This window comes from Tachyglossus aculeatus, chromosome 17, assembly GCF_015852505.1.
Source record: "Tachyglossus aculeatus isolate mTacAcu1 chromosome 17, mTacAcu1.pri, whole genome shotgun sequence".
Taxonomy (NCBI): Eukaryota; Metazoa; Chordata; class Mammalia; order Monotremata; family Tachyglossidae; genus Tachyglossus; species Tachyglossus aculeatus.
Genome location: NC_052082.1, coordinates 43,476,207 through 43,498,765, shown reverse-complemented (window position 1 = coordinate 43,498,765; position 22,559 = coordinate 43,476,207). Strand labels below are relative to the sequence as shown.

Sequence of the window (22,559 nt, the reverse complement as noted above, 5' to 3'; positions counted from 1 at the left end):
AAGTGCTCAATAAATATGATTGATTGATTGATTCCCAGACTGAGCCCCCCTCCTTCCTGTCCCCCCCCCATCCTCCCCGCCTTACCTCCTTCCCTTCCCCTCAGCACCTGTATATATGTATATATGTTTGTACATATTTATTACTCTATTTTACTTGTACATATCTATTCTATTTATTTTATTTTGTTAGTATGTTTGGTTTTGTTCTCCGTCTCCCCCTTCTAGACTGTGAGCCCACTGTTGGGTAAGGACCGTCTCTATATGTTGCCAACTTGTGCTTCCCAAGCACTTAGTCCAGTGCTCTGCACACAGTAAGCGCTCAATAAATACGATTGATTGATTGATCGACTGTGTTTTATCTAACGATCTGTTTATCCTCTCTCTACTTCAGTGCTTAGTGTAGTACTTGGCACCTAGTAAGTACTTAACAAATACCAAAATTATTATTACTTTTATTAGCATCCATCCTTGTAGGGGATATCGAATTCTAGACCGTAACCTCGTTGTGAGCTGGGATCCCGCCTGCTAATTCTGTGATATTGTGCTTTAAAGCCGCTGATAAGGAGTTTCTATTTGAGGCAGAGGTGGATGGTGTATATATGTTTGTACATATTTATTACTCATTTATTTATTTATTTATTTATTTTATTTGTACATATCTATTCTATTTATTTTATTTTGTTAGTATGTTTGGTTTTGTTCTCTGTCTCCCCCTTTTAGACTGTGAGCCCACTGTTGGGTAGGGACTGTCTCTATATGTTGCCAATTTGTACTTCCCAAGCGCTTAGTACAGTGCTCTGCACATAGTAAGCGCTCAATAAATACGATTGATGATGATGATGATGATCCACTGGAGGTTCTTGATGAGTGAGGAAACATGAGCTGAATGATTTTGTAGAGAAATGATCCAGGCAGCAGCGCGAAGTATGGACTGGAGTCGCCGCAGTCATCATGGGGTCTCAGGACTTGGCACGGGTCGTCTTCAATTTCTTGGGCGACTTGCTTTTTCCGATCTTCTGTTGAGCACTTCTGGCCTCTGACTCTTCCAGCTGTTTCTCAGCAGCCCAGACTTTGCCCTCTATCCCGTGCCCATCTTGCTTTTGCACTCTACAAGCTGGTCGGCATTGGTGTGGAGAGCTACCTGGCTGTGACAAAGGGTTGCCACGTCCAGTTTCAGGCCCGCAGAAGGATAGCACTGACCATACTTATATATGCTGCCACGTTGTACTTCCCAAGCGCTTAGTACAGTGCTCTGCACACAGTAAGCGCTCAATAAATACGATTGATTGATTGATGGATACTTCTGGCCAACTGTGCTCTGGCTATCCTTCCGGGATATCTTCCCCTGTTGGACTGGAATTTCTTGGAGAATCACCATCAACCATTAGAAGCAGCGTTGTCAAATGGATAAATCACGCGCCTGGGATTCAGAAGGACCTGGGTTCTAATCCCAGCTCTGCCCCTCATCTGTTTTGTGACCCTGAGCAAGTCACTTTACTGCTCTGTGCCTCAGTTCCCTCATCTGTAAAATGACGATGTTGGTATTTGTTAAGCACTTACTATCTGCCGAGCGCTGGGGTAGATACAAGATAATCAGGTTGTCCCACGTGGGGCTGACGGTCTTCATCCCCATTTTACAGATGAGGGAACTGAGGGACAGAGAAATTAAGTGACTCGCCCAAGGTCACACAGCTGACAGGTGGCAGGGACGGAATTAGAACCCACGACCTCTGACTCCCAAGCCCGGGCTCTTTCCACTGAGCCGCGCTGCTTCTCAAAAATGGGGATTAAGGCTGTGAGCCCCATGTGGGAATAAGTGCTCCGCCACTTGTCTGCTGTGTGACCTTGGGCAAGTCGCTTAGCCTCTCTGTGCCTCAGTGGAAAGATCCTGGGCTTGGGAGTCAGAGATTGCGGGTTCTAATCCCTGCTCCGCCACTTGCCAGCTGTGTGACTTTGCGCAAGCCACTTCATCATCATCATCAATCATATTTATTGAGCGCTTACTGCGTGCATCATCATCATCATCAATCGCATTTATTGAGCGCTTACTATGTGCAGAGCACTTAGTAAGCGCTCAATAAATGCGATTGATGATGATGATGATGCACGCAGTAAGCGCTCAGAGCACTGTACTAAGCGCTTGGGAAGTCCAAGTTGGCAACATATAGAGAGACAGTCCCTACCCAACAGTGGGCTCACAGTCTAAAAGGGGGAGACAGAGAACAAAACCAAACGTACTAACAAAATAAAATAAATAGAATAGATATGTACAAGTAAAATAAATAAATAAATGGAGTAACAAATATGTACAAACATATATACATATATACAGGTGCTGCATTTCACTTCTCTGTGCCTCAGTGACCTCATCTGTAAAATGGGGATGAAGACTGTGAGCCCCACGGGGGGCAACCTGATTACTTTGTATCTACCCCAGCGCTTAGGACAGTGCTTGGCACATAGTAAGTGCTTAACACATACCACCATTATTATTATTATTATTATTAAAATGGTGATTAAAACTCTGAGCCCCGTACGGGACAGGGACTGTGTCCAACACAGTTATCCTGTATCTACCCCTTCCTGGAACATAGTAAGCGCTTAACAAATACCATTATTATTAGTATTAGTAGCTGCAATAAATACAATTGATGGGTTGGAGTCACTGCAGTCCACTGAAGGGAGTTAAGCTTCCTGCCCAACGAGGCCGAACTGGCTGAGGGTTGGCCTGAGGAAAGTGACCCTGCTGATGAATAACTCACAAATTTTCCAGACGAGACGAAGGATTTGGGTTTATTGAGCTAGCAATAGACTGTGAGCCCACTGTTGGGTAGGGACTGTCTCTATATAATAATAATAGCATTTATTAAGCGCTTACTATGTGCAAAGCACTGTTCTAAGCGCTGGGGAGGTTACAAGGCAATCAGGTTGTCCCACAGGGGGCTCACAGTCTTAATCCCCATTTTACAGATGAGGGAACTGAGGCCCAGAGAAGTGAAGTGACTTGCCCAAAGTCACACAGCTGACAAGTGGCGGAGCCGGGATTCGAACCCATGACCTCTGACTCCAAAGCCCGGGCTCTTTCCACTGAGCTACGCTGCTTCTCAATATGTTGCCGACTTGGACTTCCCAAGTCTGCACAGGGCTGTCGATTTAAACTATTTTCATGTATTTTGAAACTCAACTTGTAAAATACTGATTAAAACCAGATAGCAGGTCATATTTAAAATAGGAATCATATGGACAGCGTTCCTGTGGATATACTGAATCCAAAAAAAAACCATAGACAAGATTCAGTAGAATGTAATTAATCTGAAAGATTCGACCAGATTTTTTTAGCCACTGTGAATATATCATTTATTTCTTGATTTTCTTTCTTTACTTTTAGATGGAAATCTTATGATTGCTATATTCTAGACTGTGAGCCCGTTGTTGGGTAGGGACCGTCTCTATATGTTGCCGACTTGTAGTTCCCAAGCGCTTAGTACAGTGCTCTGCACACAGTAAGCGCTCAATAAATACGATTGAATTAATGCTTTCCATTCATTATGACTCTTAACAAATACCACAGAAAACTACTATAATTTACCACTCCTCTAGGCTATAAAAAGCCCTTTAGCCCAGCCCCCGGGGTGGGTTTGGTAAACTCGTTGTGGGCAGGGAATGTCACTGCTTTTTGTTGTATTGTATTTTCCCAAGCATTTAGTACAGTGCTCTACACACGGGAAGCGCTCACAAGGGCCGTGTCCAACCTGCAGCGTGGCTCAGTGGAAAGAGCCCGGGCTTTGGAGGCAGAGGTCATGGGTTCAAATCCCGACTCCGCCAACTGTCAGCTGTGTGACTTTGGGTAAGTCACTTCACTTCTCTGGGCCTCAGTTCCCTCCTCTGTAAAATGGAGATGAAGACTGTGAGCCCCACGTGGGGCAACCTGATCACCTTGTATTTCCCCCAGCGCTTAGAACAGTGCTTGGCACATAGGAAGTGCTTAACAAATACCAAAATTATTATTATTCTCTGTGCCTCAGTTCCCTCATCTGTAAAACGGGGATGAAGACTGTGAGCCTCAAGTGGGGCAACCTGATGACATTGTATCCCCCCCAGCGCTTAGAACAGTGCTCGGCACATAGTAAGTGTTTAGCAAATCCTATCGTTAGTATGATTCTCTGTTCCTTAGTTCCCTCATCTGTAAAATGGGGGCTTCAGTCCCAGCCCAATCGACACATTCAATCGCATTTATTGAGCGCTTACTGTGTGCGAGCACCCTCTTCCTCCCTTCAAAGCCCTACTGAGAGCTCACCTCCTCCAGGAGGCCTTCCCAGACTGAGCCCCCTCCTTCCTCTTCTCCTCCTCTCCCTCCCCATCCCCCCCGCCTTACCTCGTTCCCCTCTCCACGCCACCCGTATATGTTTGTACGTATTTATTACTCTATTTATTTTACTTGTACATATTTATTCTGTTTATTTTATTTCGTTAATATGTCTTGTTTTGTAGTCTGTCTCCCCCTTCTAGACTGTGAGCCCGCTGTTGGGTAGGGACCGTCCCTATAGGCTGCCAACTTGTACTTCCCAAGCGCTTAGTACAGTGCTCTGCACACAGTAAGCGCTCAATAAATACGATTGAATGAATGAATAAGATTGTGGAGCTCCACGTGGGGCAACCTGATGACCTTGTATCCCCCCCGGCGTTTAGAACAGTGCTCGGCACATAGTAAGCGCTTAACAAATCCCATCATTATTATTAATCTCTGGGCCTCAGTTCCCTCATCTGTACAATGGGGATTGAGATTGTGAGCCCCACGTGGGGCAACCTGATGACCTCGTAACCCCCAGCGTTTAGACCAGTGCTGGGCACGTAGTAAGCGCTTAACAAATACCAAAATTAGGATTCTTCTCTGTGCCTCGGTTCCCTCATCTGTAAAATGGGGATGAAGACTGTGAGCCCCACGGGGGACAACCTGATCACCTTGCGATGCCAATTTGTACTTCCCAAGCGCTTAGTACAGTGCTCTGCACATAGTAAGCGCTCAATAAATACGATTGATTGATTGATTGATTGATTGATTGTATCTACCGCAGCGCTTAGAACAGCGCTTAGCACATAGGAGGCGCTTAACAAATACCATCATTATTATTAGCGAAAGGCTGGTTGGGCGGCGGGCGGGGATTGGCTGGTTGGGCGGCGGGCGGGGATTGGCTGGTTGGGCGGCGGGCGGGGATTGGCTGGTTGGGCGGCGGGCGGGGATTGGCTGGCCGGGGAAGGGGCGGGGCCGCCGAGGAGGTGCGTGAGCGGGGAGAGCGCATGCGCGCCCAGGCGGGCGGGCAGCGGCGGGGGCGGGGTCTAGGGCGGTATTGATGATTGGCCGGCTGGATGGGCGGCGGGCGGGGATTGGCTGGCCGGGGAGGGGGCGGGGCCCCCGTGGAGGCGCTTGAGCAAGGAGGGCGCATGCTCACCCAGGCGGGCGGGCAGCGGCGGGGGCGGGGTCTAGGGCGGCATTGATGATTGGCCGGCGGACGGGGATTGGCTGGCCGGGGAAAGGGCGGGGCCTCCGCGGAGGCACGTGAGCGCGGAGGGCGCATGCGCACCAAGGGGAGGCGGGCAGCGGCGGGGGCGGGGTCTAGATCGGCATTGATGATTGGCCGGCTGGACGGGAGGCGGGGCCGCCGTGGAGGCACGTGAGCGCGGAGGGCGCATGCGCGCCCAGGGGGGCGGGCAGCGGCGAGGGCGGCATTGATGATTGGCCGGCTGGGTGGGGGGCGGGGTCGCCGTGGAGGCGCATGGGCGCGGAGGACGCATGCGCACGCAGGGGGCGGCGTTGATGATTGGCCGGCCGGGTGGGAGGCGGGTGGGGATTGGCTGGGCGGGGGGCGCATGCGCAGACGGGCGGAGTTGGCGGTGGTGAAGGGGACGGCGATGGCGGCGGCGAAGATGGCGTCCCTGTGGAGCGGCGCCGGCTGCGGCCTGTGCGACCGGGGCCCCAAGTACCGCTGCCCCGCCTGCCGCACGCCCTAGTGAGTCCGGGGACGGCGCCACATATATATATATATATACATATATATATGTACATATATATATATATGTACATATATATATATATGTACATATATATATATGTACATATATATATATATGTGTATATATATATATATATATAGAGAGAGAGATGTATACCATGTTCCGGGCGCTGTACTAAATGGTGTACTATTACTCTATTTATTTATTTTACTTGTACATATCCATTCTATTTATTTTATTTTGTTAGTAGGTTTGCTTTTGTTCTCTGTCTCCCCCTTCTAGACTGTGAGCCCCCTGTTGGGTCGGGACCGTCCCTCTATGTTGCCAACTTGTACTTCCCAAGCGTTTAGTCCAGTGCTCTGCACACAGTAAGCGCTCAATCAATACGATTGATGATGACGATGATGGTGGAAGTGGTAGTTACAACATAATTGGGCCGGACACAGTCCCCATCCCACGTGGGGCTCGCAGTCTTAATCCCCACTTTACGGATGAGGGAACTGAGGCACAGACAAGTTAAGTGACTTGCCCAAGGTCACTCAGCAGGCAAACATATATTTATATGTATATTTATATGTTTGTACATATCTATTCCATTTATTTTATTTTGTTAGTGTGTTTCGTTTTGTTGTCTGTCTCCCCCTTCCAGACTGTGAGCCCGCTGTTGGGTAGGGGCCGTCTCTGTGTGTTGCCAACTTGTACTTCCGAAGCGCTTACTACAGTGCTCTGCACATAGTAAGCGCTCAATAAATACGAGTGATATGTTTGGACATATCTATTCTATTATTTTGTTAGTATGTTTGGTTGTGTTCTCCGTCTCCCCCTTTTAGACTGTGAGCCCGCTGTTGGGTAGGGACCGTCTCTATAATGTCGCCAACTTGTACTTCCCAAGCGCTTAGTCCAGTGCCCTGCACACAGAAAGCGCTCAATAAATACGGTTGATTGACTGAAATGGTGGACCCCAGGATTAGAACCCGGGACCTCTGACTCCCAAGCACGTGCTTTCCACTAGGCCTGTATATATAACAATAATAATAATAATAGCCTTTGTTAAGCGCTTACTATGTGCAGAGCACTGTTCTAAGCGCTGGGGAGGTTACAAGGTGACCAGGTTGTCCCACGGGGGGCTCACAGTCTTCATCCCCATTTTACAGATGAGGGAACTGAGGCCCAGAGAAGTGAAGTGACTTGCCCAAAGTCACCCAGCTGACAATTGGCAGAGCCGGGATTGGAACCCATGACCTCTGACTCCAAAGCCCGGGCTCTTTTCCACTGAGCCACGCTGCATATATGTATATGTATGCATATATATATATTATATATATATATGCACCTGTATATATGTATACATGTTTGTGTATTTATTAGTCTATTTTATTTGTATATATCTATTCTATTTTATTTTGTTAATATGTTTGATTTTGTTGTCTGTCTCCCCCTCCTAGACTGTGAGCCTGCCGTTAGGTGGGGACCGTCTCTATATGTTGCCGACTTGTACTTCCCAAGCGCTTAGTACAGTGCTCTGCACACAGTAAGCGCTCAATAAATACGATTGAATGAATGAATGGAGAAGCAGCATGGCTCAGTGGAAAGAGCCCGGGCTTTGGAGTCAGAGGTCGTGAGGTCAAATCCTGGCCCCGCCACATGGCTGCTGTGTGACCTTGGGCAAGTCACTTAACTTCTCTGTGTGCCTCAGTTCCCTCATCTGTAAAATGGGGATTAAGACTGAGAGCCCCTTATGGGACAACTTGATCACCTTGTATCTCCCCCCCCAGCGCTTAGAACAGTGCTCGGCACATAGTAAGCGCTTAACAAATGCCATTATTGTTACTATATGTTGCCAACTTGTACTTCCCAATAATAATGATGATGATGATAATAATAATAATGATGATGGCATTTATTAAGCGCTTACTATGTGCAAAGCACTGTTCTAAGCAATGGGGGGGATACAAGGTGAGCTCACCTCCTCCAGGAGGCCTTCCCAGACTGAGCCCCCTCCTCCCCCCCCCATCCCCCCCCCGCCTTACCTCCTTCCTCTCCCCACAGCACCTGTGTAGATGTATGTACGGATTTATTACTCTATTTTTTTATTTTATTTGTACATGTTTATTCTATTTATTTTGTTAATATTCATTCAGTTGTATTTATTGAGCTCTTACTGTGTGCAGAGCACTGTAGTAAGCGCTTGGGAAGTACAAGTTGGCAACATATAGAGACGGTTCCTACCCGACAGTGGGCTCACAGTTAATATGTTTTGTTATCTGTCTCCCCTTTCTAGATTTTGAGCCTGCTGTTCAGTAGGGACCGTCTCTATATGTTGCCAACTTGTACTTCCCAAGTGCTTAGTACAGTGCTCTGCACACAGTAAGTGGTCAATAAATACGATTGAATGAATGAGTGAATGAACTTGTACTTCCCAATAATAATAATAATAATAATAATAATAATGGTGGCATTTATTAAACGCTTACTATGTGCAAAGCACTGTTCTAAGCGCTGGGGGGATACAAGGTGAGCTTACCTCCTCCAGGAGGCCTTCCCAGACTGAGCCCCCTCCTTCTCCCCCTCCTCCCCCTCCCCCCCGCCTTCCCTCCTTCCCCTCCCCACAGCACCCAGCACCCGTATATATGTTTGTATGTATTTATTACTCTATTTATTTTATTTGTGCATGTTTATTTTATTTTGTTAATATTCATTCAATCATATTGAGTGCTTACTGTGTGCAGAGCACTGTACTAAGCGCTTGGGAAGTACAAGTTGGCAACATATAAATACGATTGATTGATATAGAGATGGTCCCTACCCAACAGTGGGCTCACAGTTAATATGTTATGTTTTCTTCTCTGTCTCCCCCTTCTAGACTGTGAGCCCACTGTTGGGTAGGGACCATCTCTATAGGTTGCCAACGTGGACTTCCCAAGCGCTTAGTACAGTGCTCTGCACACAGTAAGCGCTCAATAAATATGATTGAATGAATGAATGAACTTGTACTTCCCAATAATAATAATAATGATGATGATGGCATTTATTAAACGCTTACTGTGTGTAAGACACTGTTCTAAGCGCTGAGAGGATGCAAGGTGGAGCTCACCTCCTCCAGGAGGCCTTCCCAGACTGAGCCCCCTACTTCCTCTCCCCCTCCCCATCCCCCCCACCTTACTTCCTTCCCCTCCCCACAGCACCTGTATATATGTATATATGTTTGTACATATTTGTTACTCAATTTTATTTGTACGTGTTTATTTATTTTATTTTGTTAATATCTTTTGTTTTGTTGTCTGTCTCCCCCTTCTAGACTGTGAGCCCACTGTTGGGTAGGGACTGTTTCTATATGTTGCCAGCTTGTACTTCCCAAGCACTTAGTACAGTGCTCTGCACACAGTAAGCGCTCAATAAATACGATTGAATGAATGAATGAATCAGGTTGTCCCACAGGGGGGCTTACAGTCTTAATCCCCATTTTACAGATGAGGTCACTGAGGCCCAGAGAAGTGAAGTGACTTGCCCAAAGTCACACAGCTGACAAGTGGCAGAGCTGGGATTTGAACCCATGACCTTTGACTCCAAAGCCCGGGCTCTTTCCCCTGAGCCACGCTGCTTCTTGAAGCGCTTAGTACAGTGTTCTGCACACAGCAAGTGCTCAATAGATACGATTGAATGAATGAGGGCAGCCAGGGCACAGGACAGGCCCAGGCCGCAGCCTCAACCCAGAAGACCATTTGGGGAGAATAATAATAATAATGGGATTTGTTAAGCACTTACTATGCACCAGACACTGTACTAAGCGCCGGGGTGGGTACGAACAAGTTGGGTGGGACACTGTCCCTGTCCCACGTAATAGTGTTGGTATTTGATAATAATAATGGTATTTGTTAAGCGCTTACTATGTGCAAAGCACTGTTCTAAGCGCTGGGGAGGTTACAAGGTGATCAGGTTGTCCCACGGGGGGAACTGAGGCACAGAGAAGTGAAGTGACTTGCCCAAAGTCACACAGCTGATTGATGGCAGAGCCAGGATTTGAACTCCTGGCCTCTGACTCCAAAGCCCGGGCTCTTTAGTGATGGTATTTGTTAAGCGCTTACTGTGCGCCATGCACTGTACTAAGCGCTGGGGTGGATATGAACAAGTCGGGTGGAACACAGTCCCTGTCCCACGTAATAATACTGATGGTATTTGTTAAGCATTTACTACGCACTGGGCACTGTACTAAGCGCTGGGGTGGACACGAACAAGTCGGGTGGGACACAGTCCCTGTCCCACATAATAACAGTAATGTTGGTATTTAAGTGCTCACTATGTGCTAGGCACAGTACTACTACTACTAGTAATAATAATGGCATTTATTAAGCGCTTACTACGTGCAAAGCACTGTTCTAAGCGCTGAAAGCACTGGTCTAAGTGCTGAGCACTGTTCTAAGCGCTGAGCACTGTTCTAAGCACTGGGGTGGATAAAAACAAATCAGGTTGGATACAGTCCCCATCCCACGCGGGGCTCACAGTTGCAATCCCCATTTTACAGATGAGGGAACTGAGGCACAGAGAAGTGGAGTGATTTGCCCAAGGTCACAGAGCAGAGAGTGGCAGAGCCAGGATTAGAATTTATGTCCTTCCAGGCTCGAGCTCTATCCGCTATGCCATGCTGCTTCTAGCACTGGGGTGGGATACAAACAACAGTAAGCGCTCAGTAAGTTGATTGAGTGACCGCATGTAGTGAGAGCTCAATAAATACCATTTATTTTGGGGGCAATGAGGCAGGGGGCTGCGCAGATTCACTTGGTCGACTTTGGTTTGGCTCATCCACCTCCTATTATTCTTAGGAAAAAATAATAATTGTGGTATTTGTTAAGCGAGACAGGGTTGGGTGGGGCCTCGAAGTTCCACGGAGCCAAGCCAACTGCAGGGTGGGCATGGAAGCTCCTTATGAGCCGGGAATTTGTCCATTAATTCAGCTGTATTGTACCCTCCGAAGCGCTTAGTGCAGTGCCCTGCACACAGCGGCCAATAAATACCATTGATGAAGTCCAGCCCGGTTGCTCCAGGAACAATCACGTGCCTGGGAATAACTAACATTGTGCTGTTTCTCTTGCAGCTGCTCCGTCCCTTGCTACAAGAAGCACAAAGGTAAGGGTTGGGTTTTTTTTTAACGGTTTTATTTAGTGCTTACTGCATGCCAGGTGTTGTACTAAGCGCCAGGGTTGCCGCAAGGTAGGATACAAGCGCTTACCCAGGACTTGCAGCGCAAATTGAAGGGAAGAGGATTTAGTCCCCATTTACAGAGGGAGTCACTGAGGCATAGAGAAGTGAAGTGACTTGCCCGAGGTCTCAGAGCAGTTCCCCCCTTCTAGACTGTGAGCCCGATGTTGGGCGGGGATTGTCTCTTTGTTGCTGAATTGTGCTTTCCAAGCGCTTAGTACAGTGCTCTGCACACAGTAAGCGCTCAATAAATATGAATGAATGAGGTGGAACTGGGATTAGAACTCAGGTCCCCCGACTCTTTCCATTAGGCCACGCCGGTTCCCAATTCGGTGTCAAAGGATCTGGAACCCTCCTCTACGGGTTCTGGACTAGGGGTGTCGTTGCTGACTGCTGATTTAGCAGTGGGTGGGGTCTAAGTCCTTCTCCCTGCTTTCCAGGGTCTCAATCAATCGTATTTATTGAATGTTTACCGTGTGCTGAACTCTGTGCTAAATGCTTGGGAGAGTGCAATTTAACATTCATTCATTGTCGTATTGAGCGCTTACCGTGTACTGAGCACTGTACTAGTCATTCAGTTCCTTCATTCAGTCGTATTGAGTGCTTACTTTGTGCGGAGCACTGTACTAAGCACTTGGGAGATCATAGTACTTCCCAAGCGCTTAGTACAGTGCTCTGCACACAGTAAGTGCTCAATAAATATGATTGATAGTACAACAATAAATAAGCTTACAGTCTTGGGGGGAGATAGGTATTAGTACAGATAAATAAAATGACAGATATGTACATAAGTGCTGAGGGCTGGGAGAGGGGAAGAGAAAGGGAGATGCAGAAGGGAGTGGGAGATGAGGAAAGGTGGGGCTTAGTCAGGGAAGGCCTCTCGGAGGAGATGGGCGTTCAGTAAGGCTTTAAAGGAACGGGGGAGAGTAATTGTCGGATTTGAGGAGGCTGGACGTGGGTTCGGGTCCGGGGCAAGGCAGGCGAGATGGAGGCACAGTGAGAAGTTTAGCACTAGAGGAGTGAGCGAGATGAGGTAGAATGGGGCAAGGCGATGGAGTGCTTTAAAGCCAGTGGTGAGGAGTTCTTGTTTGATGTGGAGGTGCATGGGCTTATTTAGTGCTTACTGCATGCCAGGTATTGTACTAAGCGCCAGGGTTGCTGCAAGGTAGGATACAAGCGCTTACCCAGGACTTGCAGCGCAAATTGAAGGGAAGAGGATTTAGTCCCCATTTACAGAGGAGGTCACTGGGGCACAGAGAAGGGAAGTGACTTGCCCGAGGTCTCAGAGCAGTTCCCCCCTTCTAGACTGTGAGCCCGATGTTGGGCAGGGATTGTCTCTCTGTTGCTGAATTGTGCTTTCCAAGCCCTTAGTACAGTGCTCTGCACACAGTAAGCGCTCAATAAATATGAATGAATGAGTCTGGAGTCTTCTGAGGAGAAGGGTGACGTATCCTGGATGTTTAAATAGAAAAATGATCCGGGCAGTAGAGTGAACTATGGAGTGGGGGGAGACAGGAGGCTGGGAGGTCAGCAAGGAGGCTGATGCTGTAATCCAGGTGGGATAGGGTGAGTGATTGTATTAATGTGGTAGTGGTTTGAATGGAGAGGAAAGGGTGGATTTTAGTGATGTTGTGAAGGTGGGACCGACAGGATTTAGTGATGGATTGAATATGTGGGTTGCATGAAAGAGAGGAGTCCAGGATAATGCCAAGGTTATGAGCTTGTGAGACAGGGAGGATGGCGGTGCCATCTACAGTGTTGGGAAAGTCAAGGGGAGGACAGGGTTTGGTGGAAAGATAAGAAGCTCTGTTTTGGACATGTTCAGTTTGAGGTGATGGGAGATGTCTGTGAGCCCGTTGTTGGGTAGGGACCGTCTCTATATGTTGCCAAGTGCTCAGTCCAGTGCTCTGCACACAGTAAGCGCTCAATAAATACGATTGAATGAATGAATGAATGAATGTCTGGAAGGTAGGAGGAGATGTGAGACTGGAGAGAGGGAGAGAGATCAGGGCCGGAGCTGGAGATAAGAGTTGGTAGTCACGTTTCCTGCCCACAATAAGCTTACAATCTCCCCATGGAAAGTGGGGGATATGGGGGACTGTAAGCTAGCTGTGTGCAGGGAATGTGTCTGTTTATTGTTGTACTTTCCCAAGCGGTTAGTACAGTGATCTGCACACAGTAAGCGCTCAATAAATACGACTGAATGAATAGAATGTGATTCCGACTCCCTGGCATATGCTATTTTCACTAGGCCACGCTGTGACATCCCCCTCCCATCACTGTAAATTATTTTAGATCATTTTCCCTGGTAGGTGGAAAGTTGGGGATGGTCTCTTCTAACTCTTTCGTGCCTCCTCAAGTGCTTGGTTTAGGGGTCTTCACACAGCAGGCATCCAATAAGCGCTATTGATCGATTTTTGCAATCGCACCAGCATTTTAGTCGTAGTAGTAATAGTGCTTATAAAGCGCCTACTCCGTGCAGAGCACTGTACTGGGTGCCGGGAGAAAATAAACGGGATGCCTGTCCTCACTGAGGCTCAAAATCTAAAAGCTTAAGTGGGGAGAAAGGATTGGAGACAAACACAAGAGTAGTGATGAAGCATTCAAACAACACAGACAAAAAGAAGCTTCAAGTCTTGGAGCTGATGGAGAGAGCATGAGGGAGCAAGCCTTGCTAGCAAGAAGGAAGGGAAACTATTTACCAGACACTGTACTAAGTGCCGGCGTAGATTCAAGTTAATTAGGTTGGACAAGATCCCTGTCCCACAAGGGGCTCAGTCTTCATCCCCGTTTTACAAATGGGAAAACCGAGGCACAGAGCTTTGCACCTAGTAAGAGCTTAATAAAAACTGTTGCTACTAGCCCAAGGGAAGATGTAACCTTACCCCAAGCGAAAAGCCTGGGCAGGATTTGGATGAGTTTTTCTTTCTCGGCTGCCTTTAACATGGTGTTAAAGATGTCGGCCGCTCCCACCGCATTGGAGCCCTCGGGGAAGAGGCTGGGAGTAAGGGAAATTAGGGTTTGCTGTGCTGCATCGTTTGGGTGTTGTCACTTGGGATCTCTGTTCTTAGTTTTGTCATCGGTAAAGTGGTGATGAAATGCTTGCTCTCTCTCCTTCAATCTGGACTCTCCCCCGCCCCCTCCACTGTGGGACAGATGATGCGTCTTTGGCTTTTTCGTAGCTCTCCCGGCATTTAGCAGATCGCTTGGCACCTGGTCAACGCATAATAAAAACTAAAAACAAAAATCACCACGGAGACTCAGACTTTATGGGCTGCAAAGAAGATGTTCTCTGTTAAGATGTATGTTTTTTTTCCCCACAGAACAGTGCAACCCCACACCAGCTCAAGCGTCAGAGAGGATAAATCCAGGAACTTCCCCAAATGCCAGAATACCGAAACCGCTGGAAGACAAAGGTGGGTTGGTACTTCCTATCGACCGGGTTCGGAAGGGGACTTGTGGGCAGTAAATCCAGCCTCTTGCCCTTCCAGAAAGGTGTCAAGCCCCGGCACCAGCCTGCAGGGCATTGGTGGTCTGTCCTGAGGGTAGAGGACTCGGGGGAGGATGGGGAAAAGAGGGAAAGAAAACCAGGAGGGAGATTTTCCTCTTCTGATCTCGACGCGTAATTTGGTGCCACGTAAAATTGCTCCTCCTGCCCCATTTTTATAGGAAGGAGTAGGCTGATTATCGAGTGCAGTTGCAGGCATTTCCCCCAAGTGAGGCTCTATTGTGGGGAACATTTTCCCATTCAGTGCCTTCTCCTCCCCTTAGCGTAACCGGCTCAACCTCTGCACCGTTGCCGGGAAGAGGGGGGACAGGAAAATGTCACCGGACCCTCCCAGGGGCCAGACATGCCCTCTCTGGCCCTGCCTCCTGGTCCCAAGCGGTGAGGGGTGACCCGCCGTTCTCCCGTGATACTGCTCCGTCACCCAGGCCTTAGGGTGAAAGGTCAGCTGAGACCGACGTTGACGGGTGGATTTGTGCATGGAGAGGAGAGGCTGAGCAGAAAGTCCAAATGGGGCGTGATGGACTGGGGGAAGACAAGGTGTCTCTGCGAGGGTAGAAGAGTTTTTCAGGGCTGGGGACGTTGTGGGAGAGAGAAGGCAGGTTGGGAGTTTGGTCCGAGTCACCGGGCTCAAACCAGGACGGGACCCAGGCATTTTGGTCGCAGCCGAGACCCTCGGACCATTTTCCTGCCGTTGGCAGCAGCTCACAGCTTGAGCAGGGTTTAAAAAAAAATTGGCTGGGGCTTAGGGGAGTTGGAAAGCTGATTGGTGTGAGGGGAGCTTAACCAAGCAGCCAGAGAGGAGGGTGTTGACTTACCTGGCAGTAGTAGTTTTTTGGGGGGGGTTAATGGTATTTAAGTACTTATGTGTCAAGCACTGTTCTGAGTGTTGGAGTAGATACAAGCTAAATCAGGTCGGAGTCCGTGTATCGCATGGAACTTACATTTTAGGAAACTGAGGCCCAGAGTAGTTTGTGACTTGCCCAAGGTCACGCAGCAGGTATGTGGTGGGTCCAGGATTAGAACCCAGGTCACAGTCTTTTCCATAGGGCACATGTGGACATAGCTTTGGGGACAGGGCCGATGTCAGCGCTTAGTGCATGTTGGGTTGTGCCCGCATGTCTCCGCTTATCATCTCCTGCTATAGTAAGGCTGGTGTTTTCATTCATTCGGGTGGTTTCCCTATGTAAAGCGTCTCGTGGAATACTCATTAAGCTCGCCCGCGTTGACAGGAAAGCAAGAACTGTTTTCTCATGACGGATGATGGCCTTGAGGTTGAGCTCCACTTGCTAAAACAAAAAAGTTTCCTTCTCAGGTGGTGAGTGGTCTGACTTTCTCACCAGTGATGATGAAGAAGATAGAATCTCCATTCAGAAGCTAAAACATCTAGGTAACTATATCGTGTTAAAGTCTGTCTTTGCAGATTCAGAAGAGTCGAGGACAGCACTGCAGTAGCAGTCAAGCAGTGGGTTTGTCGTATGTGATTTACATTGTTAGTATCTAGGGTAGTTTAAAAGAATTTAAGTGCAGGTCTCTCTGAGCTTACAGTATCATTTATTCTTTTTGATCCAATCAAGTCCCCACACTAGAAGATTCCCAACCATCTACACTTGAAATGTTAATCATTTTTAAACCGGGATGGTGGCTTAAATGTATTCTTGCCTGGAGTTTCGGATGGGTTAACTGAGCAGTTTACCTGATTCCTTAGTTGGGGTGTAGTTTCCCCCAGCCCTAGGTAGTCTGGATTTAAAGAAATTAACCAATTTAGCGCAGTTCACTGGGTCGTGGGTTTGTGAGCAAGCAGCTCTTTAGCCTCTGAGTGTTCTGGGTAAAAGTTAATGAGTAACTTAGTCCTGAAACAGTCTGTAGTTATTGCCAAAGTTACAGAGGAGAACAGAATTTTTCCTAACTTCAAAGAGGCTTTTTGGCTCATCTCTGCTCAGGTGCCCACTAGTAAACTTCTGGCAGATTGCTTCAAATGCTACCAAATCTTGTCCTGAATGTCATTCTGTTCCAATCATACTTTACCCGGTATGTCTCTAGTGCTAGGTATGCTTTTACTGTGGGACTTTAAAGAACTGCCCCCATTCACTGCCAGGTGTCTAAAACTCTCCTCCATTGCTTACCCCTTTTTTTTTAAAAAAAAAAAAAAATAGGGAAATCGGAAGAATTGAAAAACCTCCTCCTCAACCCCCATCTCAGGACGTTGCTCCTCACCTTAGATCAAGCAGAAGAGAAAGAGGTGCTCATGAAAAAATACATGCAGGAGCCGCTGTTTGTGGAATTTGCAGACTGTTGCCTGAGAATAGTTGACCCTCCTGAGGATGAGGATGGCTGTCCAGTGTGACTGGCGGGCTGGCCCCAGTCCCTCCCAACAGGGGCAGCTCACTGCGGGCCGTGTAACCAGGCTTAGAAACGCTCAAACCTTCACTCCCGAGACCCAGCTGCACGCAACATGCTTCCACCAGCATGGGACGCAGAGGGTCACTTTTTTTTTTAGTACGTCGTGGTTTCTTTCCTACAAGCTTTTATTCTTTAAAGGACAAAATGTTATAAAACATCACCTAACTTAAATAAATTATGACTTTGGACTAAACATATCGAACATTTTCTCTCGACTTAAATTATGACTTTGGGTGGTAGTGAGAACCCAGTACTAGGACAGGATTGGCAAACATAGTCTAAACTTGAATAAATTATGACTTTGGACTAAAGGACTAAACATATCATCGAACATTTTCTCTCGATTTAAATTATGACTTTGGGTGGTAGTGAGAATCCAGTACGAGGACCGGGTTGGCGAACATAGTCTAAACTTGAATAAATTATGACTTTGGACTAAAGGACTGAACAGATCAGCGAACATTTTCTCTCGACTTAAATTATGACTTTGGGTGGTAGTGAGAATCCAGTACGAGGACCGGGTTGGCGAACATAGTCTAAACTTGAATAAATTATGACTTTGGTGGTGAGACCCGTTGCCTTCCGTGTGAAAACCAGCTGTACCACAGATTGGTTGGGTCTTATCCCCCCAGGCCCTTTTCGGACCCACATAAAAAATCCCAACCACCGCTAGCCTCTCCCATCCTCGTCTCTCCACACTTGGGAAAGACTGAGGTGAAGAAGGAGCACTGGTGGGAATGCAGTGTCCGTGTTTCTGCATTTAGGCTCTGTGCTGGAGCAGTTCTGTACATACCAACGTGGGCACTTAAAAGTTGACAGCGGGGAAGAACTTCCATGGGCTGATTAAAATGCGTCGGGAAGGCGACGGGAAAGAAACGAGTCCTTGAAAGTGCAGGAAGGATACGATCCAGCCCCGGGGGAGGGCGGAGAGCTCAAACTTCAATCGGCTTGTGTTTTTCTAGCAGGATCTGATTGAAGCCGGTCACATCTCCGGTCTGGCGATCGGGACTGATGTTGGCGTAGAGCAGCGGGGACTTCTTGCAGTGAAATCTGACCGAGCCCTAGGGAGATAAATGAAGGGAGGGCACAGAGCTAACCCTCTGTCCAGACACAGCCCTGCTCCTTCCCGCTGACAAAGGCATTCGCTTAGGGCTGAGTAAACGAGATGGAGACACTCGGGCATTGGAAGTTCAGTCCAAACTACCAATAGTCGCTCTTCCAGCTGTAAAGTGAGTGGAAGGAGGCCCAGGAGACACCCACTCCCCCAGGACTTCCTTTGAATACAAAATAAAATGGAGAGAGCCTGGGCCTCAGAGTCCGAAGGACCTGGGTTCCGATCCCGGCTCCGCCAATTGCTTGCTGTGTGACCATGGGCAAGTCATTTAACTTCCCTGTGCCTCAGTTTCCTCAGCTGTAAAATGGGGATACCTGTTCTCCCTGCTGCTTAGACTATGAGCCCTAGGGACTATGTCTGACCTAATTAATTTGTACTTACCCCAGTGCTTAGAACAGCATTTGACATACAGCAAGAGCTTAACAAATACCATAAAAAAAGTCAGGCTCAGGTTCACTCAGTTCTGGGCATGTAAGATCCACAGCATTAAACGTAGGAGGGAGGTGAGGATCACAATATACATTTAGGACCTTGTGACCTTGATTTTTTTTTAAAAAAACCCAACGAATTGCAATCACAGAGAAATGACTTGGAGCAACATTGGGTCTAAACTGCCCTAGTGCTTAAAGTGTCCAGCTCATAAGCCCATAGTGAATACCCTAGTCATTGAACATGGGTCATAGGGAAAAATTGGAGGGTTGAAGAGGAATGGTGCCCACTTAAAGAAAAAAAAAAAGCTGTAACTAAGTCCCCAAAATAGGTTGCTTCCAGTTACCATGCTCTCTCTCACCTTAGCTTTCCTTTGTGGGGAAGAAAAAAAACAAAACACCCCACGTTGTCTCTTCTGGGTAGGATCCCAGGGTCGGTTTTGGGCACGAGTTGAAATTCTCCCCAGGTGGTGGTTTTCGCGGGTGGGAGGGCATGCTTACCTGGGGGTGGGCTCGGACAGACGCAATGCCAACTTGGGCACGTTGAGCCACCTCCACTTTGGCTCTGCAGAGGCTGTCGCACTGGGGCAGGTAGAGGCAGGCCCGGAGGCAGAAGTCTCTCCGCCCGCCCCTACAACTCACAGGCGCGTTGAACAGGACAAGCCCAAGAGGCCAGAGCCGGATGATGGTATTCAGAGGCCATGTGCTGTTGGCTGGCGGGGCGGAGGAAATCGAGGCCTGGAATCCTGAGGTGAGAGGCTTCCCTTCCACCGCATCCAGTTCCTTGGAGACGAGGAAGTCCATTTTTACCTTGAGATGCAAAAAAAAAAATAATAATAGTTAGTGATGAATGCTGGCGCTTTTCCCTAAGGGAGTTGGCGGAATAAAACCCTAGTGGGTGGCCTGAACTCCTACATAAACTGAGGAAGCCATCTGGGAATCTAAAATAATGAGCCCAAGGGATTTTAAGTAATAGTAATAATTGTGATATTTGTTAAACACTTATGTGTCCGACACTGTACTAAGTGCCGGAGTAGGTACAAGACTGTTGGACACAGTCCCTGTCCCACAAATGGCTCACAGTCTTAATCCCCATTTTACAGATGAGGGAATTGAGACACAAACGAGGGAAGTGACTTGCCCAAGGTCCCACAGCAGACAAGTGACAGAGCTGGGATTAGAACTCAGGTCCTCTGACTCCCAATCCTGTGCGTTTTCCACTAGGCCACACTGTAACTGCACCTTGGTGGAAAACCTTAAAATAGTTTATAAACTACAGCACTTTTCCCGCTTAAGGGGTACACTGTAAAACTGAGGGCAGGGATTATGTCTATCATCTCATACTACACTCTCCCAAGTACACACGATAAGCACTCAATAAATACCATAGATTGATTAACCCCCTGGTTTTACACTGAAGCAGTATTCTGAGGAAGGAGAACTCAATTTTATAGAGGGATTAGGATCCAGCCACAAGTAAACCGCTTAATTCTAGTACAGAGCTAAGAGGAAAGATCTGAGAACCTAGGAAGAAATCCAGGTGAAAGCCCTGGGACAAAAAGATTCATTCATTCATTCAATTGTATTTATTGAGCGCTTACTGTGTCCAGAGCACTGTACTAAGCGTTTAGTACTGTACTATGATCCTCAGACCCTTGAATTTCTTTCACCCTTGTGAGGGAAAGTTTCCTGGGAGAAGAGTGCCAAGTGCAGCCTTGTATTTCCTCCTGAAGGCAGCCCTTATCCCACTCGGTGTTTTCCTCCTGCTTTCAGGACGTCTCTGCTTGGCTGCCCCCTCAACATTGCAAACTTAACACGTCAAAAACAGACCTCTTCCTCTTCCCACGCAGACCCTGTCCTCCCCATGCCTTCCTCCTCACTGTAGACAGCAGCAGCAGCAGCATCCTCCCTTTCTCACAAGTCTGTAACCATGGCATTATCCGTGACTCATCTCTCCCATCCAACCCGCATATTCAATCTGTCACAGTATTGCTAAAATCCACCCTTTCCTCTCCATCCAAACTGCTACCACATTAATCCACTGCAATCTACTGCATCAGCCCCTTGCTGACCGCCCTGCTGTCTGTCTCTCCACTCTAGTCCATACTTCACGCTGCTGCCCGGTCATTTTTTTCTAAAAAAAAAAAAATGTTCGGTCCATGTTTCCCCACTCCTCAAGAACCCCCAGTGGTTGCCCATCCACTTTGGCATCAAACTCCTTACCACTGGCTTTCCTGCCCTCTGTCACTTGTTCCCTCCTAGCTTACCTCACCGACAACCCAGCACCTTTGCTTCGCTCTGCTAACGCCAACCTACTCCTTTTACCTCATCTACCTACCTACATCCTGCATCATCTGGCCAGGAACTCCCTCCCACTTCAAACCCAACAGACCATCACTCTCCCCACCTTCAAAGCCTTATTAAAATCACATCTCCAAGAGGCCTTCCCCGACTAAGCCTTCATTTCTCCTACTCCGTTCTGTACCGCCCTTGCACTTGGATTTGTTCCCTTTAAGCGCTTGACAATCACTCTGCCCTCAGCCCCACAGCACTTATGTTCATATCCACAATTTATTTTAATGCCTATTTCTCCTTTTAGAATGTAAGGTCCTCAGACACAGATCCTTCTGTATCGCCCTTGCACTTGGATTTGTTCCCTTTAATCGCTTGACAATCACTCTACCCTCAGTCCCACAACACTTATGTTCATATCCACAATTTACTTTAATGCCTATTTCTCCTTTTAGAACGTAAGGTCCTCAGACACAGACCCTTCTGTATCGCCCTTGCGCTTGGATTTGTTCCCTTTAAGCGCTTGACAGTCCCTCTACCCTCAGTCCCACAGCACTTATGTTCATATCCTCAATTTACTTTAATGCCTATTTCTCCTTTTAGAACGTAAGGTCCTCAGACACAGACCCTTCTGTATCGCCCTTGCACTTGGATTTGTTCCCTTTAAGCGCTTGACAATCACTCTACCCTCAGTCCCACAGCACTTATGTTCATATCCACAATTTATTTTAATGCCTGTTTCTCCTTTTAGAATGTAAGGTCCTCAGACGCAGAGAATATGTCTGCCAACTCTGCTATAATGTACTCTCCTACATGGCTCTGCACATAGTAAGCGCTCAATACATACAATCGATGGCTAGACTTGAACTCATGGAGCTGAGATATGCTGGGTTCCAAGAGGTAAGGATACTCACTTTCCATTTCCTCCATGCTTGTTTTATGATGGTGGCAGCACGGTGCATCCTCCGGATCCGTTTCCGAGTTAACCAGGAGCGAACAGCTGATGGGTTTCGAGGGAAACAAGTCTAGTTAGAGAATCAGCAGCCCGCCATCCTAACGCAGAGGGCTGATGATGCAGTGACTCAGTTCTTATCAGGTGCTCTTACACAAACAGCAGCAGTTGGGTAGGGACTGTCTCTATATGTTGCCAATTTGTACTTCCCAAGCGCTTAGTACAGTGCTCTGCACACAGTAAGCGCTCAATAAATACGATTGATGATGATGATCACCTTTTGGTCCACAGTGATGCTGACCAAAGTGGAGCAGGGTGGCCTAGTGGATAGAACATGGGCCTGAAAGTCGGAGGACTTGGGTTCTAGTTCCGCCTCTGCCGCTTGTCTGCTGTGGGACCTCGGGCAAGGCACTTCACTTCTCTGTGCCTCAGTTACCTCAGCTGTAAAATGAGGATTAAGATTGGACAATGCCCAACTTGGTTATAATAATAATAATGGTGGTATTTGTTAAGCGGTTACTATGTGCAAAGCGCTGTTCTAAGTGCTGGGGAGGTTGCAAGGTGATCAGGTTGTCCCACGGGGGGCTCCCAATTTTAATCCCCATTTTACAGAGGAGGTAACTGAGGCAGAGAAGTTAAGTGACGTGCCCAAAGTCA

General features: G+C 47.7%; 3 protein-coding genes across 3 annotated transcripts in view; 1 reads left to right on the top strand and 2 right to left on the bottom strand.

The window, feature by feature from the left end:
• Positions 1-959: 959 nt before the first annotated feature.
• On the bottom strand, positions 960-5,870 carry LOC119939058 (basic proline-rich protein-like). Its single transcript, XM_038758826.1, has 2 exons — positions 5,120-5,870; positions 960-1,114 (listed from the first exon to the last, which is right to left on the bottom strand). Exons 1-2 carry the CDS (start codon positions 5,868-5,870, stop codon positions 960-962), a joined length of 906 nt encoding a protein of 301 aa, XP_038614754.1.
• Positions 5,871-5,906: 36 nt separating this feature from the next.
• ZNHIT3 (zinc finger HIT-type containing 3) lies at positions 5,907-17,430 on the top strand. Its single transcript, XM_038759339.1, has 5 exons — positions 5,907-6,008; positions 11,105-11,136; positions 14,532-14,624; positions 16,029-16,103; positions 16,870-17,430. The coding sequence occupies exons 1-5, from the start codon at positions 5,911-5,913 to the stop codon at positions 17,058-17,060; spliced, it is 489 nt and encodes a 162-aa protein (XP_038615267.1). The 5' UTR covers positions 5,907-5,910; the 3' UTR covers positions 17,061-17,430.
• Positions 17,431-17,521: 91 nt separating this feature from the next.
• The window catches only part of MYO19 (myosin XIX), a 33,179-nt gene continuing 28,141 nt past the window's right edge, over positions 17,522-22,559 (bottom strand). The window contains exons 22-24 of the mRNA XM_038759338.1: positions 21,865-21,950; positions 19,160-19,468; positions 17,522-18,177 (exon numbers count right to left, since the gene is read on the bottom strand). Of these exons, the coding sequence (XP_038615266.1) occupies positions 18,049-18,177; positions 19,160-19,468; positions 21,865-21,950 (524 nt within the window). The 3' untranslated portion in view covers positions 17,522-18,048. The remainder of the gene's footprint in view (positions 18,178-19,159; positions 19,469-21,864; positions 21,951-22,559) is intronic.

Coding starts and splice junctions, on each gene's coding strand:
- LOC119939058 (XM_038758826.1), bottom strand. CDS start 5,870: ATGCGCCCCCCGCCCAGCCAATCCCCACCCGCCTCCCACCCGGCCGGC. Junction 1,115..5,119: donor TTTCGCTAATAATAATGATG/GTATTTGTTAAG, acceptor AATGCCGACCAG/CTTGTAGAGTGCAAAAGCAA.
- ZNHIT3 (XM_038759339.1), top strand. CDS start 5,911: ATGGCGGCGGCGAAGATGGCGTCCCTGTGGAGCGGCGCCGGCTGCGGC. Junction 6,009..11,104: donor CCCGCCTGCCGCACGCCCTA/GTGAGTCCGGGG, acceptor TTTCTCTTGCAG/CTGCTCCGTCCCTTGCTACA. Junction 16,104..16,869: donor TCAGAAGCTAAAACATCTAG/GTAACTATATCG, acceptor AAAAAAAAATAG/GGAAATCGGAAGAATTGAAA.